Here is a 17,500-nt window from a genome sequence, read left to right as displayed (position 1 = left end):
TTTAACTTGTATTGATCTTTTACCTGTTTATTGATTAGACATTTATCATCATGTAGGGATGAAGTTAGTGGAGACTGCAGCCAAAGGTGTGACTTTGAACCGCTGCCAAATTCATTAAACTGCTTATTTTTCGAACAGGTGAAGACGACCGTGCTGGGCATGAATTACTTTATTTGCAATTAATCCATAAAAAACCCACTAATTAATCACATTGGTGCTGAACAACAGCGATTTATGTCTAATCTTGCACCTACTCAGAACTGACACAAAACTATCCCGTCTTTGACCTCTAACATTTTTGACACCCACTTCAGTTGAATGGGGTAACACGAATAGCGCGTAAGATAACAGTTTAGAATTACTTGCTCTGAATAGGCGATGGATCGATCTTTGTTTTGGTGTGTAACAAATGCTAAATATCGTCTATTCTAATTTTGGGGGGTCGATTTTTAAATTCAAGACTTAGGTTTTTGTCGGATCGAGTGGGGTGTGTGTATATTGTGTGTGTGTGTGAGAGTGGGAGGGGGGGGGCTGAAAATGAGTGGCTGTCACTTGGCCCCTGTGAAAGAAACCTTCATCTAGTATAAGTGAGCCAAACAGCCAAACCAAGCACTTCTGATGGCATAAAAGTTGTATTATTTTGTAAGATGACGAAAACAAATGCTTATGACCTAACAACAACAACCATTAAAACAACATCAACCATGATAATAACAACAACAGCACCAATAACAACAACAATAATAACAACAATAGCAACAAAAACAACAACAACAACGACGACAACAACAACAACGACAACAACAACTACAACAACAACAACAACAACAACAACAACAACAACAACGACAAGAACATTAGGGTTGGATGGGTGGGCGTAGGATTACATTTTCCCTGCGGTATTCCCCAAATGAAAACAGCTCAGATTTTCTTCAGCCCATAAGGACAAGTAAAATTAAATAGAGTACTATAGAACACAACAGGATACAAAGTTAGTAAATGCCGACGGGGTCGAGTGCCTTTTCCCACAATTTCCGAAACTTACAATCACAACGCTGCCGTCGCTACTCAAAACAACCGTCATGTCCGCATTGAGACGTAGAAATAGAACTGGTAAATCACACACAGTCCTGAAAAATAACGTTGCACACAGCATACATGTAAGGTTAGGGCTTTCAAACTTGTATACGCCCACCGATAAGAAGGGACAAAAGAAGAAGAAGATGGTGAAAACAACAACAACAACAACAACAACAAAAACAACAACAACAACAACAACAACAACAGGATCAGCTCGTTACTCCCCCGGCTCGTTACTCCCCCCCCCAAAAAAAAACCCAAAAAAACCCAATAACAACAACAACTAAATAAGAAGAACAAGAAGATAGCAAACACCACCACCAACCAACACCAACACCACCAAATCAACCAACGAAACCTCCAACACGTACCATCAACAATACCAGCACCACCACAACAACAACAACAACAGCAACAACAACACTACAAACAACACCAACACCAGCACCACCACCAACAACAACAACAACAACAACAACACTACAAACAACACCAACACCAGCACCACCACCAACAACAACAACAACAACACTACAAACAACACCAACACCAGCACCACCACCACCACCAACAACAACAACAACAACAACACTACAAACAACACCAACACCAGCACCAACAGCAACAACAACAACAACAACAACACTACAAACAACACCAACACCGGCACCACCAACAACAACAACAACAACACTACAAACAACACCAACACCGGCACCACCACCAACAACAACAACAACAACACTACAAACAACACCAACACCGGCACCACCAACAACAACAAGAACAATGAGAACAGAGTTGTCGGGAGGGGTGGGGCTAGAGGGTAAGGATTGACATGAAACTCGCGCTGAAAGTGTTCCCAGTTGGAGACAGGTCAGATTTCCCATTGAAAACTCCACAATGACAATGGAAACACGAGGACATTTTCATTCCAATTGGGACGAGTGCACTTCAAGCCAAATTCTGATCTCGAAGTATTGCGATGTGAGGCACTAAAATCACCAAAATTCAACTTGGAGAATACATGGAATAACTGAGTTTTTTGGGTAGTTATTGAAGTGACTTATGAAAAGAAATGAAAAATATGTGAATACTATTTATGTACCTTGAATTGTTTGACAATTAATTCATGCATGCCTGAATAAAAAATGTTGAAGAAAAAAAAATATGTGAATACTACAGGACATAGACTACCGTTGCTACGGGAAATGGCTTAAACAGCGCCATATTGGCACAAAGATACACATGACTTTTATTTACAATCATATGAAACGATGTTTTGAAAAAAGACTACATATTTATATTAATTTTAAAAATAAGGATTAATGAATATGCGGTAAGAAATTCATTAATCCTTATTACAAAATTTAATATAAATTCAACTGTAGTCTTTAGTACAAATATCGTTCTGTATGATTGTAGATAAAAGTCATGTGTATCTTTGTGCCAAATATCATGCATTTCTGATGTATGATGTCGCTGTAAAACCGTTTCCTAAAAATCCAGTATGGCGCTGTTTCCATAGCGACGGCACATTTTTAATTCAATGTTATAAGTCACTTCAATAACTACTAAGAAAACTAGGTTATTCCATGTATTCTCCAAGTTTAATTTTAGTGCCACACATCGCCTTAACAGACTCGTCACACCCGTATTTAGACGTGAGAATAGTATAAGAAAATCCGAGAAAAAGAGTGTTTTTTGTTTTTGTTTTGTTTTGTTTACCTCAGAGTGTTAAATACCGTCATCATTTCAATTCTGAGGTTGATCGGTGTTTCCCAATTCGGTTTCTTGCGTCAGTTCCGCAAATACTGTTTGGGATTGAGTGTTTACGGATGTACAGGGTTAAGGGAGAAAAAATAGTTGTGGTTAAAGTCAACAACAACAAAAACAACAACAGCATTAACAACTACTACTACAACAACAACAACAACAACAGCAACAACAACAACATCATTAACAACTACAACAACAACAACAACAACAACAACAACAACAACATTAACAACAACAACAACAACAACAACAACAACAACAACAACTACAACTACAACTACAACAACAACAACTACAACGACTATAACAACAGCAACAACAGCATTAACAACTACAACAACAGCAACAGCAAAAACAGCAACAACAGCGTGAATAAATAAATAAATGAATAAATAAATTAATAGGGCTGAAATGTCGGACACACTTTTTTCTTTGCTCTTCTTTTTTGAACAAAGACTAAACCTACACAACATTGCAATAATGATGTAAGCGTGGGTGTGTGTACATGTACTACCGGAATTCCTTTGAACCATATTAAACTTTAATTATCCTTGTTCAACCGTACGACAGCGGGAAAGTAGGGTCGGCAGTATGAATAGGGTCGCACGGATTACAATAACCTGGGGTAGCTCAGTTGGTAGAGCACATGACTTGTGATCGGAAGGTCGCAGGTTCGAATTCGGGCAGACCCAGAGACGGAAGCCATGTCCCGGCCACCCCCGTGTCACCACAATGGAAAGTAAAAGATCTTGGTCATTCTGCCATCAGTGCAGATGTCTGATACCACCTAAACACGCATACACTTGTGTGTCTCGTCAAAACTGAGCCGCGAGGTCGTAAAACTCGAATCATATAATCCATATCTTGTCCTTAAGAGGCGAAATATTTAGCCTGTAGGACATAAAGCATTCTCTCTTTCCACAATAACCCGGATAACCTGGTATTATTGTAAAAGTCGGTGGGGTTATTTTGACATACGCCCAAGCTAAGCGCCACAATAGTCTAGTCCCACCACGTCGTCTTGCAGTGGAACCTGCCTGTAACGACCACTCAAGGAACCAACCAAAAGTGATGTCCAGGGGCGGATCACATCATTTTCAAGGGGGGTGTTTCCGAATTTATTTAAGGGACAATTCGACGACGCGAAGCGTTAAGTTGAGGACCTCCTCGGGGGGGTCAGGGGGCATGCCCCCCCCCCCCAAAAAAAATGTTGATAAAAAAAAAGGAAAATGGAGCAATCTGGTGCAATCTGAGCCATCAGTTTTTCTCTGTTTTTTAATTTATTTATTTAATCTTTTTTTTTTTTTTTTTTTTTAGGCTAAGGGGGAGGTTTCCGGAAACCCCCCTGGATCCGCCCCTGATGTCGATAGACAGGTGGTCGTTATGGAAAGGTACATTACTTAGGAGAGAACCTCTTCGGGGGTCCCGCTTTGGGGTGGTCGTTATCAAGGGAAGGTTGCCATGCGCCAGGGCAGGTTTTAGGTTATGTTGAACTTTGGCGTTGTAAATTCAGGGACGTTTTTCTACCGCAACCGAAGCCTGTGAATTTGCCGAACCTGCTCATGTAAGCATAACAGGACATTTGAATTAACATACGAGTTAACGGATTGAAGTGTACATATGTGTTTTATTTACATGGGGCTTACATCGGCGCCCCCACTTCGAGAACGAAAGTGACAAGCAAAGAGAGAAAAATATGGCGGCTGAAATCAGTATGCGTTTTCTTCTACCAGAGACACAAATGACCAAATTACCTTGGCTTTAGGAGCTCATTCAGTCAATTAATTTCAGTAGAATTATTCTCTGCCTTGATAAAAGTGACTTCCATCAAATGTAACAATAAGGGCACTACACTGGATTGTGAGCTTTGAATTTTAAATGTACTTTTTCAATTCATATAGCCCAATGATTTTTTTGTAAAACAAATGTTACCTTGCCTTGCCTTACAAGTTACAAGGCTACAATTCAACATTGCCTAGGTTTAACTGTACCCCCCGCGGGTTAGGGGGAAGAATGTACCAGATGCTCCCAAGCATGTCGTAAGAGGCGACTAACGGATTCTGTTTCTCCTTTTACCCTCGTTATGTGTTTCTTGTATAGAATAGAGTCAATGTTTGTAAAAATTTTAGTCAAGCAGTATGTAAGAAATGTTAAGTCCTTTGTACTGGAAACTTGCATTCTCCCAGTAAGGTAATTGTACTACGTTGCAAGCCCCTGGAGCAAATTTTTGATTAGTGCTTTTGTGAACAAGAAATAATTAACAAGTGGCTCTATCCCATCCCCCCCTTTCCCCGTCGCGATATAACCTTGAACGGTTAAAAACGACGTTAAACACCAAATAAAGAAAGAAAGAAAGAAAGGTTTAACTGTTCACGTCTCGGTGGTAGTGTGCATGAATGTGGAATATGATACCTGTTGAATTGTTAAAAGCGCGAACAGCCCATAAACTTGTCTTGTTGAGTGTCCCTCTTTTTCCCCAAGGATTATTTGACTTTGAGGGCTTCGTGACTCACAAAGTCTGGTTGTGTATATATTTAACCATTTGGTAGTAGATTACAAGTATCTATGCTTTTACCCACACCCGGAAAATTACGAAAGGCATTTTTGTTATTTGACGTTTTTTGCTATAACATATAGGTGAGGGATGAGACAAGCCCAACCCTCTGCCTGTAATGTCTGTCTGGCTGTCTGACTTTACGTCTCTCTCTGTCTTTCTCTCTCTCTACCTCACACACACACACACACAGACACACAGACACACAGACATACGTACACACACACACACACACACACACACACACACACACACACACACACACACACACACACACACACACACACACACACACACACACACACACACACACACACACACGTTTAACAAAACACTTAGACTACTTATTTTTTTCCAGTGAAAGCAGACGAAGCAGCCAATTACAACAAGGGAGGTAAGATGAGTTTGGCAAAGCCCCCTCCCCTCCCCCCGCGGCGGGGGCTCCCCCCGATACCCTCGAACTGTGCCCCTGGCCCCTCCACATCATCCAAACCTCGTGCCAATGGAGCACCGCCATCCCGCTTACCACCACCTACGCCACACCGGAACGCATCTCTGCCCACAACTGACGTCACGGATACGTCATCAAACGATGACGTCACCACGCGGGGGCGTTACCGGTCCCTGCCCACGGCTGACGCCTCTTGGGGTAAGTAATGTGGAGAGGGAGGCCCGTCATCATCATATATATATGAAGTCTTATATCGCGCGCGTATCTCCAGACTCGGACTCAAGGCGCAGGGATCTATTTATGCCGTGTGAGATGGAATTTTTTACACAATACATCACGCATTCACATCGACCAGCAGATCGCAGCCATTTCGGCGCATATCCTACTTTTCACGGCCTATTATTCCAAGTCACACGGGTATTTTGGTGGACTTTTTTTTTTATCTATGCCTATACACTTTTGCCAGGAAAGACCCTTTTGTCAATCGTGGGATCTTTAACGTGCACACCCCAATGTAGTGTACACGAAGGGACCTCGGTTTTTCGTCTCATCCGAAAGACTAGCACTTGAACCCACCACCTAGGTTTGGAAACGGGGGAGAAAATTGCTAACGCCCTGACCCAGGGTCGAACTCGCAACCTCTCGCTTCCGAGCGTAAGTGCGTTACCACTCGGCCACCCAGTCCGTTCATCATTATCATCGTCATCATCATCATCATCATCGTCGTCGGCGGCGGCGGCATCGTCGGCATCATCATCATCGTCGGCGGCGTCGTCGTCGGCATGGTCGTCGGCATCATCATCGTCGTCGGCGGCGGCATCATCATCATCATCATCATCATCATCATCATCATCATCATCATCATCATCATCATCATCATCATCATCATCATCATCAGACTTAAAGGCACACCCCTTCTCGTGAAAACAGTTCGGCTGACCACCTCAGAACTGGCCAAACTTTTACATTGGATAAGACCCTCCCTCCACTTGGACATGTACACACAATGAACAGAATGACTGCTTGCTTGTGTGCGTTGGAACTATAATGCGAATTAATGTTCTTAAAAGACGACTTGTAGCTTTTGCAAAAAGAATTCAACAACAAATTCCCGCTGTTCACATAGAGAGCAGTTTGGCATTTGCTTTTTGGTATGTGACCAAGTGGAGGGATGGTCTTCTCCCATGTAAACGCCTGACCAGATCTGAAACGGTGAGCCCAAGTGTTTACACGGGAAGGATTGAGCCCTTAAAGATCTCAATTTCGCATAGCCTAACTGAAGCCCAACGTCTACATTCGAATTGACGATTTTCTTAAATAACTCCGCCGGGTTTGTATGGTTTGTGGAAGAGTGATCTTTCCTTGCAAAACCTCGTACAAACATTGGATTGGCCAATCACTTTGCGACTGAGAGGTGTGACAAAAACACGTGCGTTTTTCCACGTGTTCCCGGCCCACCTCTCGCTGGCGATTGGCCCCTACAATATTTGTACGAGGTTTTGCAAGAAAAGGTCACTCTCCCACAAACCATACAAACCCGACGGAGTTATTTCAAAAAATCGTGTATTAGTTGGCTGTGGTCGGGCGTTTCACTTGGAACCATGTCCATACATGTATAGATGTTTTTGTTCGAAGAATTTCAATCGAGTTTTCAAGGAGAAGCATACCAATGTGTAACTGTTTATCATTTTGTGTGAAGCATTTTAATCGAGGTCTGATATGGAATCATATCAATGTAAACATGTTGTCATTTAGTGTGTAGAAATTGAATCGAAATTTGAGAGAAAAATCAATGCATTTAAATTTTTTGTCATTTTGTGTCTTCTTTTTCTCTTTTGCTCCTTCTTACATTTAGTCAAGTTTTTTTTTATTTTATGTGAATAATTTCATTCGATGTTCGAGGTGAAAGCATAAGTATGCTTGTTTGATATTTTGTGCACAGAATTTGAATCGAGGTTCCGATTCCACTCAGTATCCTCTCTACCGCCACCCGAACACTTCACTGATGGAAAGAAGACATACCCGAGTCAGCTGGAAAAGACCACGCAACCCTGTACGTACGACTTTGCAATGCAATCCTTTGGCATTTATTTAGAAAATCATGTTTTGCGCTGTAGACGATCATGTACAACGAAACAGATCTGGTCAGTATTCCCCCCTTGGGATTAGACCTTCTTTCCACTTCAAAATGTATGGCAAAGATCTGCGTTCTGGCATTCTGGGATTTTATGCTGCTGACTAAAATAAATTCCTAAGGCCTGGCGCTCACCTATGTAACTTCAGCAGGACACACGTTGCGTGAAAGGAAAACAGGCCAAGTACTCGTCATATAATCCCTATCGCAGCATCAATACTATGCAGTGCGTCGTCTGCACAGGTTTGTTTGTTTGTTTGCTTAACGCCCAGCCGACCACGAAGGGTCATATCAGGGCGGTGCTGCTTTGACATATAACGTGCGCCACACACAAGACAGAAGTCGCAGCACAGGCTTCATGTCTCACCCAGTCACATTATTCTGACACCGGACCAACCAGTCCTAGCACTAACCCCATAATGCCAGACGCCAGGCGGAGCAGCCACTAGATTGCCAATTTTAAAGTCTTAGGTATGACCCGGCCGGGGTTTGAACCCACGACCTCCCGATCACAAGGCGGACGCCTTACCACTAGGCCACCACTGCACAGGTATAATCTGCCCTTAACTGATACCTGCAAAACAGACGATGTCCGGAAATAACTCCGTCGGGTTTGTATGGGTTGTGAAAGAGTGAACGCCCTTGCTTTTTGTAGGGACAAATAAATTCACGCGTGCTCCTGTCCACGTGTTTCAGACACACCCCTCGCTAGTGATTGGTCCGTCCAATGTTTGTCCGACACACCCCTCGCTAGTGATTGGTCCGTCCAATGTTTGTCCGACACACCCCTCGCTAGTGATTGGTCCCAATGTTTGTCCGACACACCCCTCGCTAGTGATTGGTCCCAATGTTTGTCCGACACACCCCTCGCTAGTGATTGGTCCCAATGTTTGTCCGACACACCCCTCGCTAGTGATTGGTCCGTCCAATGTTTGTCCGACACACCCCTCGCTAGTGATTGGTCCGGCCAATGTTTGTCCGACACACCCCTCGCTAGTGATTGGTCCGTCCAATGTTTGTCCCCGTAAAAGCAAGGGTATTTACTCTTTCACAACTCATGCAAACCCGACAGAGTTATTTTCGGAATCCGCCAATCAATTCAGCACGAAATCCCCCCTCTGCCAAAATAAGCGGTCAAGCAGTTTGTTTTTGGTTTGCGATTTATAGTGGAAAGATGCCTTAACACAACGTAAGAGGCTAAATAAACAGACATGTGATGCCATCTGGTGGTATACGTTGTGCATGGTCGTTTACAAGAAAAGGGAGGTAAATGTTGTGATATATATATATGATTCTAGTGTCTCAATTTTGTAACTGATACCTAGCACCTTTGTGTATGTAAGCACGTTAACATTTTCTTTTGAAATGTGATTATTGTGGTTTCAATGAACAAAGGCTTAGTACAAACGTAATCAAATTTAAATACATTTGACACGTGGGCTAAGTCAACAACTACTGCTACTTCAGATAATTAATTATGTAATTATATATCTGTAGGTTTCGAATCGTTGTAGTGTGCTTTTTAGAAGAGAGAGAAAGAGAGAGAGAGAGAGAGAGAGAGACAGACAGAGAGAGACAGAGAGAGAGACAGAGAGACAGACAGACAGACAGAGGAAGAGACAGATAGAAGGGGAGAGACTGGAAAAGAGAGAGAGAGAGAGAGAGAGAGAGAGAGAGAGAGAGAGAGAGAGAGAGAGAGAGAGAGAGAGAGAGAGAGAGAGAGAAGTCAGAATGTTTATTCACACAAACACAAAGTTTATAGTGAAAAGGGTGTTGGGGGGTTGGGATACAACTTTGTAATGATCGTGACAGGTTACATGTCAAGTTTTCATTTCGCGATTTGGGTACCAGATCGCGTCTGATTCGAAAAATATGCAAAAAAGAGAGAGAGAGAGAGAGAGAGAGAGAGAGAGAGAGAGAGAGAGAGAGAGAGAGAGAGAGAGAGAGAGAGTGAGAGAGAGTATGCTTGTGTGCGCGCTCACGTGCGTGTGTGTGTGCGTGCTCGCGTGCGCGTACGTACGAGTGTGTACGCAAGTGTGTTCGTGTTTCAAGTTCAAAAATGTGTTTTATTTCAGCCGCAGCACGCCGCAAAGCACGGACGGCCCTTCCTTCCCCCCCTTCTCAACCGCCTCCACCCCCACCCCCAAGGTTGAGTTTCTGACCATCAGAAAACAAGACCGTACGATACAGGCCAGCTACTCTTCAACTGTGTAGATCGTCTGAGGAGCCATCTTCTGATCACGACGCCATGCACTCTCGTTGTTGATGATGAAGATAATTTCTGGGACTTCGGCAAAACCAGGGGATGAAGATAACGAACGCTATGCTTGCTTACCAAGACTGCGCTGCGGCCAGGCTTGCCAAGACTCCGCTTAGTCTTATTGCCTAAACCCCGGTGGTCTTGGTCACCAAAATTCTTCCTCTTTTGGTTGCCAAGACTCACCTCAAAACGCTTATCATGGGAACCAAAGCTGCGTATTTTCGTCGCCAAGACTCACTTACTGTCAGTCAGCAAACCACCTCTAGTGTTGCCGGATTACCAAGACTTAAATGGCTGTCACGGTAACCAAGACTCTGTTACTGTGGGTTACCGAGACACTTCTGCTATCGGTTGCCAAGACTACGCTGCTGTAGGTTACCAAGACGCTGCTCTTGGGGAAACAAGGCTGATGCATTTAGTCGCCAAAACTGTTTCTCTTGGTCATCAAGGCTCTGCTAGTGTTTCTTACCAAGACTTTGATGGCTGTCACGGTCACCAAGACTCTGCTACAGTGGGTTACCGAGACACTTCTGCTATCGGTTGCCAAGACTCCGCTACTCTCAAGTTCTAAGAGTTTCAACACGCCGTTACACTCAGTAACAGGTACCCAGCTGCGCTCAACACTGTGATGAGCTCGACACCCTCGGCCAGCAAGAAGTCGTCCTCGGTATAACAAGACCCTGTATCTATGGGACACCAAGACTTCGTTTTGTCTCGGTTATCCACACTCTTCTATACTCTTGGTTACCAATACGCTGCTACTGTCGGTCACTAAGACTCTTCTACTCTTGGTTACCAAGACGTTGCTACCTTCGTTAACCAAGACTCTTCTACTCTTGGTTACCAATACGCTGCCACCTTCGTTAACCAAGACTCTTCTACTCTTGGTTACCAATACGCTGCCACCTTCGTTAACCAAGACTCTTCTACTCTTGGTTACCAATACGCTGTCACCTTCGTTAACCAAGACTCTTCTACTCTTGGTTACCAATACGCTGCTACCTTCGTTAACCAAGACTCTTCTACTCTTGGTTACCAATACGCTGCTACCTTCGTTAACCAAGACTCTTCTACTCTTGGTTAACAATACGCTGCCACCTTCGGTCACCAAGAGTAGAAGTTCGACTCTCGGTTACCAATTAAACACTCTGCTGCCCTCGGTTATCAAGACTCATGTTATTCTCGCTTACCGCTATCGGCCAACAAGACTGCCCTTCCCACGAATGTGATGGCATTCTAAGTGACCACAACTCTGCTACTCGGTACACAAGGCTTGGCATTTCTCGATCATCAAAGCTCGGCCAATGTGTGTCATACCAGGGTGTCGTCGCTCGCTTAGCTGTATACTCGTTACTCCAACTAGACAATTCGACGGCCTTCTTGTGAAGACAAATTCGTGTTTGTCATATTCAGTGTATACGTACAGTGTCTACAAAACACACACCACGATCAGAAGTCTACACGGTAAGAAACTGTAGAGTACTCAACAGTCTCTGGCATGCCCCAAAAACATCGCCGGAGTATGTGTGTGATTTTCATTTCTGAAGGAGATGCTGTGATCAGCATTTTTCACAATGATTGGTTGGATCCTACGGTCACAAGGTACTCTCAAACCAAGGGTAGGAGAACGAAGATCTGGGTGTAAACAACTATCACGCTTCACACACGACTGTCAAGGAACAGAAGTGTCTGGTTTTAATTTCTTGTGAAGTAATGACAACCTTTAGAAGAACAGACTGGGTAGTGTGGTACTGACAGAATGACAGCGACTACATTGCTACAAGTTGTGTGGATTGGATTTTTACACCCCCGGTATAGGGGTGTGTATAGGATTCGCTCCATGTGTTTGTTACACCCCCGGTATAGGGGTGTGTATAGGATTCGCTCCATGTGTTTGTTTGTTTGTGTTCGCATATAGATCTCAAGAATGAAAGGACCGATCGTCACCAAACTTGGTGAACAGGTTCTATACATTCCTGAGACGGTCCTTACAAAAATTGGGACCAGTCAAACACACGGTTAGGGAGTTATTGGTGGATTAAGATTAAGATTAGGATTCGCTCCATGTGTTTGTTTGTTTGTTTGTGTTCGCATATAGATCTCAAGAATGAACGGACCGATCGTCACCAAACTTGGTGAACAGGTTCTATACATTCCTGAGACGGTCCTTACAAAAATTGGGACCAGTCAAACACACGGTTAGGGAGTTATTGGTGGATTAAGATTCTACAAGGACTTATAGAGGGACATATTCATGGTCAAAGGGAAATAACCTTCTCAGTTGGTGGCAGTGAGAATGGTTATTTCCCTTTGACCAACGGGGGTGTTTTTCCTACCTCGGAGGAATTTCTTGTTTTTCTTGGCCATACATCCTTGGATAGAGCTTTCGTTGTTCGGTCGCGTCCGATCGTGCGTACATGTATAAGCTTTAAGTTAGTCAAGAGAGTATGACTGATGAGGTTAAGCTAAACATAAAAAAGCGTGTGTGTGTTTGTGTACGTGTGTATGTGTTTAACTGTCTGTCGCCGGTCGCACAGTGTGTGTATGTGTGTGCGCGGTTGTACATGATCTGCGTGCGTGTGAGTATGAGAGAGAGTTGTCTTTAATCAGTTTTTGGTTTTTTTAATCATAGTTTTCCTTAACTAGTTGGCAAATGTCAAACTCTCGATCTTTAAGCTGCTTATTTTAACAGCCAATAGGAATGCTCTCTACGAGTACAAGGAAGCGATCAATTTACGGATTAATAGTAATTCAAAACAATTCTCTTCCTGAGGTAATGTTGGGGGTCTGGTTTGGATGGAAGGGGGGATGCATTCAGAGGTTTTAGGCACACACACACACACGCACACACAACACACGGCAGGTGCATTTGAATGTGGGTCAGTGTGGTCAGTCGATTGAAACCAATTATTTGTGTTGGAAAGGAAATTAATTTCCGTAATGAATGGAGCAAAAAACTTTACTTTGCATGGGGTAGTGTCTTTTTCAGTGCACCAGAGGTCTGTGAATCAGCAATGCAGTGCAGGGAACAAAATATTGTTCAACTAACGGGCTGGAGATTTCAAATGGGGGGGGGGGGGAGGTGTTACACATGTAGAATAATGCAGCTGGATGTGAATCGTGTCAGGATGACTCTCCGAACCATCACGAGTGCTTTTCAGTGTGTAAATGGGGCAGGCAGGAAGTTAACACTTAATTTGTTATACAACACAGTGCACTAAATGCCTTCAGTGCAAATATTAAATCCCATGGTAAAGAGTGAAGAACGGTTAGGAAATAGTATATTTTGCTCTTCTTTTTGCCCTTTTTCTTCCTTTTTACATTTAGTCAAGTTTTGACTAAATGTTTTAACATAGAGGGGGAATCGAGACGAGGGTCATGGAGTGTGTGTGTGTGTGTGTGTGTGTGTGTGTGTGTGTGTGTGTGTGTGTGTGTGTGTGTTAGTGTGTGTGTGCGTGTCTGTCTGTGCGTGTGTGTGTAGAGCGATTCAGACCAAACTACTGGATCGATCTTTATGAAATTTTACATGAGAGTTCCTGGGAATGATATCCCCGGATGTTTTTTCCATTTTTTCGATAAATACTTTTGATGACGTCATTTCCGGCTTTTTGTAAAAGTTGAGTCGGCACTGTCACACCCTCATTTTTCAATCAAATTGATTGACATTTTTGTAAAGCAATCTTCGACGAAGGCCGGACTTCGGTATTGCATTTCAGCTTGGTGGCTTAAAAATTGTTTAGTCATTAATAATCTGAAAATTGTAATTAAAATGTTTTTTTATAAAACGATCCAAATTTACGTTCATCTTATTCTTCATCATTTTCTGATTCCAAAAACATATAAGTATGTTTTATTTGGATTAAAAACAAGCTCTGAAAATTAAAAATATAAAAATTATGATCAAACTTAAATTTCCGAAATCGATTTAAAAACACTTTCATCTTATTCCTTGTTGGTTCCTGATTCCAAAAACATATAGATATGATATGTTTGGATTAAAAACACGCTCAGAAAGTTAAAACGAAGAGAGGTACAGAAAAGCGTGCTATGCAGCACAGCGAAACCACTACCGCGCTGAACAGGCTCGTCAGTTTCACTCCGTTTTGCACAAGCGGCGGACTACGGTCATTGTGACAAAATGCAGTGCGTTCAGTTTCATTCTGTGAGTTCCAAAGCTTGACTAAATATAGTAATTTCGCCTTACGCGACTTGTTTTCTTTCTGTGAATTTAGTTCGGTGGTTAGTTTGTTCGTTATCAAAGTCAATTGATGAATAGCAGAAGCCTATCCTAATAGAAGTAGTATTTCATTCACTTGTGTGAATAGTTAATATACTCCTATCCTTTTTTGCTTGTAATTTAATTAGAAACATGTAGGTAGCTACACAGATGTTTTGGTAAGTTATGTAGACCTTAGGCTACTTGCCTACAAAGTAAATAGCAATGCCTTACCATTCTGTACAGTGATTAACTATGCATTACCATCCTATAAAAATATATGGATAATAGCAATAATGTGACTCCTTGTAATGTAGAAATTCCAGAATCATTGACGGGATTTATATGTGCTAAGAGCTTACGTTTCAAGCACATTGGGTTTGTACATGTGAAATGTGCAATCTTGAAATGATTTGGCAAATATGGGTGTGAGTGAATATATAAGTACAGTATGAGTACTGAGAAATTATGAAAGTTGAATACGATTCAGGAATGTTGTAAGCGTACGAGACGTGTGTGTGTGTGTGTGTGTGTGTGTGTGTGTGTGTGTGTGTGTGTGTGTGAGTGTGAGTGAGTGCGTGCGTGCGTGCGTGCGTTTTTTGTTAAAAAAAGGTCACATTTTTATCTTTGTGTCAGCGGATGCCGTGATACATGATGAACATAGTTACTCTAACATGTGCGCGCGTCCATTCACTGTAAATGCTCATAAGTGTGGTTACACTCATGGAATGCGTATCATGGAATTATTTTACGTAAATGTGCGCATTTCTATAAGCTACCGTCCCTTTAGCAAATGTTTACTTTCTGACCTGAAATATTCACACAGGTTTGTGTCCAATCTCTTAATTTTTTCATAAAGTGTGTTTGACACAACTTCAAAGCAACATTCTGTTGTTACTATCACAAGAGGAATTCGTATAGGATGCACTACGCAGATATGTATATTTATCCTACATACATGAGAGAGACACTCGTGAGATAATAATCGTTCAAATCACACGTGTGTATATCATGTAAATGAGGTCATGTCAAGCAAGTCTGGCAGGGACCTGTTTTTCCACTGCTTATGATGCCGAAGTCACCAAGACAAACGTCATTATAGAAAATAAAATTGCGCTTGCTAATTACCCTCGATGAATTTTTAGAACTAACACGTCACGCCACACTTTCAGAGTGACGTTTCTGTACTTTGATGTAATAGATTGCACGAGGCTTTAGAATAGATCGAGGTTCCAAAACAAGCGTCTTCAAGTTAGCTGCCTCGACTGCAAGACATTTTCAGTAAAATACACGTAAGTACAGTATGTAGGATAAACAGAATACTACATGGCTTGCTGTGTCGTACCAGATTTACACTCGTTGCTTTTTCAAATAGTGAACAGTTCGCTTTCGCTCGCAGTTAAATATATATAAAAAAAAAACTGTGTAAATCTGGTACGACACAGCAAGCCATGTAGTATTCTCTATATATTGCTGAAAAGAACGTATGGGCGGTATTGCTCAAAGACCCACTCCGCCTCGAAGAAACAGTTCGCCTCGCCAACTCAGATCTGGTCAGGCTTTTACATCGGATGAGACCATCCCTCCACTTGGTTACATACCAAATATCAACTGCCTTAGTGATCTCTGCGCACAGTCGTATTTGTTTGAAGAATTAATGTTGTAAAAGGTACTGGTGCCTTTTTCTGAAACAGCTACATTGGCTTCCAGTGGAACAAAGAATTAAATACAAGATCTGCTGCATTTTCTATCAAATTGGCGCGGGCACGGCTCCACAGTACCTGTCCGATCTCGTGCAGAAAAACAATCCTGAAAGGGTTGTCCGTTCTGCCTCCCAAAATAAATTTGTCAAAGCTCCTAAGTATCAGAGGGACGATCATGGTGGCCGCTGTCTTTCAGTCGCAGCTGATCATATCTGGAACAAACTCCCTTTGTCTCTACGTCTCAGTCCATCTCTGCCTTCTTTCAAAGCAAATCTCAAGACTCACCTCTTCAGAGAAGCATTCTATGATGATGTAGTTGTCGCGACCCTGTGAATGTGCACTTTCGGATGAACAATGTTTACTGTGTGTGTGTGTGTGTGTGTGTGTGTGTGTGTGTGTGTGTGTGTGTGTGTGTGTGTGCGTGTGTGTGGACATGTCTGGGTGGGTGTGTGTGTGTGTGTGTGCATTATAATTGTTGTGTATACTGGGAGTTCGTTCCTGTGAGAGCCTCTGGATTTTGTAACATCTATGTTTTGTTTTTGGTTTTTGTTGTAAAGTGTTTATGATTGTGTTCTATTCCGTCAATGGCGTCATTCTGGTAATGATGTTGTTATTGCTTTTGTAAAGCGCTTTGTGTGCTCGAAAGCGCTATAGAAATCACCATTATTATTATTTATTATTAAATCAATCCATAAAATAATCCCAGCTCACCACAGCAAGCTGTCAAGGTGTTGATGTGTTGGTATGTGACCAAGTGGAGGGATGGTCTTATCCCATGTAAACGCCTTACCAGATCCGACTGAGACGGTGAGGCGAACCGTTTTCGTGTGGCGAAGTGGGCCGTTAAACAAGTTTGCTTTCATACGTTAAAGACTTGCAAGTGCTCTTATGATGATTTTTGGTTTTTATTGATCGAATTGGTTGCTCGGTTTTAATGTGGATTCGTTTTTATGATGTTTGTTTTTTTAGTTTGTTTTTCGTTTACTGATATCCATTGTTTATTCCTTTCTGATTTGAATATGTACATTTATGTGAATGTTTGTGAGGTTGTGTGAACGACATAATCCTTGAAAGTGTTTTGATGTGAACGAGTCTTGTGTGTAACAGAGATGACTGAACGAGTCCGAAACGAATGCTTGTTTAAAGGTGCAGTAAAAAAATAAATCCTGTAGTTGTTGAAAAGTGAATAGTGATTACTTGTCATTTGCTTCTTCCATTTAAACTGACTTGTTGCTGATGTGTTGATACAATTAAACGAAGTATACATTTCGAGGTATATCCACGTGTCCATTCTCTCTCTCACAGTCTAACGTGGGTGTAAAC

At 42.3% G+C, this 17,500-nt stretch overlaps 1 protein-coding gene across 2 annotated transcripts; it reads left to right on the top strand.

The window, feature by feature from the left end:
• Positions 1–5,750: 5,750 nt before the first annotated feature.
• Positions 5,751–17,446, top strand: LOC138980241 (WAS/WASL-interacting protein family member 1-like). 2 transcript variants are annotated; one of them, XR_011460273.1, is made up of 4 exons: positions 5,751–6,062; positions 7,807–7,917; positions 10,074–15,775; positions 15,924–17,446. XR_011460273.1 is itself a non-coding variant. In XM_070353090.1 (3 exons), exons 1-3 carry the CDS (start codon positions 5,813–5,815, stop codon positions 10,157–10,159), a joined length of 447 nt encoding a protein of 148 aa, XP_070209191.1. In that variant the 5' UTR covers positions 5,751–5,812; the 3' UTR covers positions 10,160–17,446. The 2 variants fall into 2 exon arrangements, 1 of the variants encoding a protein (XP_070209191.1); XM_070353090.1 differs by having other exon boundaries at positions 10,074–17,446.
• The last annotated feature ends 54 nt before the right edge of the window (positions 17,447–17,500 follow it).

The sequence above is a fragment of the Littorina saxatilis genome, linkage group LG11, assembly GCF_037325665.1.
Source record: "Littorina saxatilis isolate snail1 linkage group LG11, US_GU_Lsax_2.0, whole genome shotgun sequence".
NCBI lineage: Eukaryota > Metazoa > Mollusca > Gastropoda > Littorinimorpha > Littorinidae > Littorina > Littorina saxatilis.
Note: the sequence above shows the minus strand (reverse complement) of the source record. Positions and strands in the feature narration are given on the sequence as shown.

Coding starts and splice junctions, on each gene's coding strand:
- LOC138980241 (XM_070353090.1), top strand. CDS start 5,813: ATGAGTTTGGCAAAGCCCCCTCCCCTCCCCCCGCGGCGGGGGCTCCCC. Junction 6,063..7,806: donor CACGGCTGACGCCTCTTGGG/GTAAGTAATGTG, acceptor TTTTGTGCACAG/AATTTGAATCGAGGTTCCGA. Junction 7,918..10,073: donor GGAAAAGACCACGCAACCCT/GTACGTACGACT, acceptor GTTTTATTTCAG/CCGCAGCACGCCGCAAAGCA.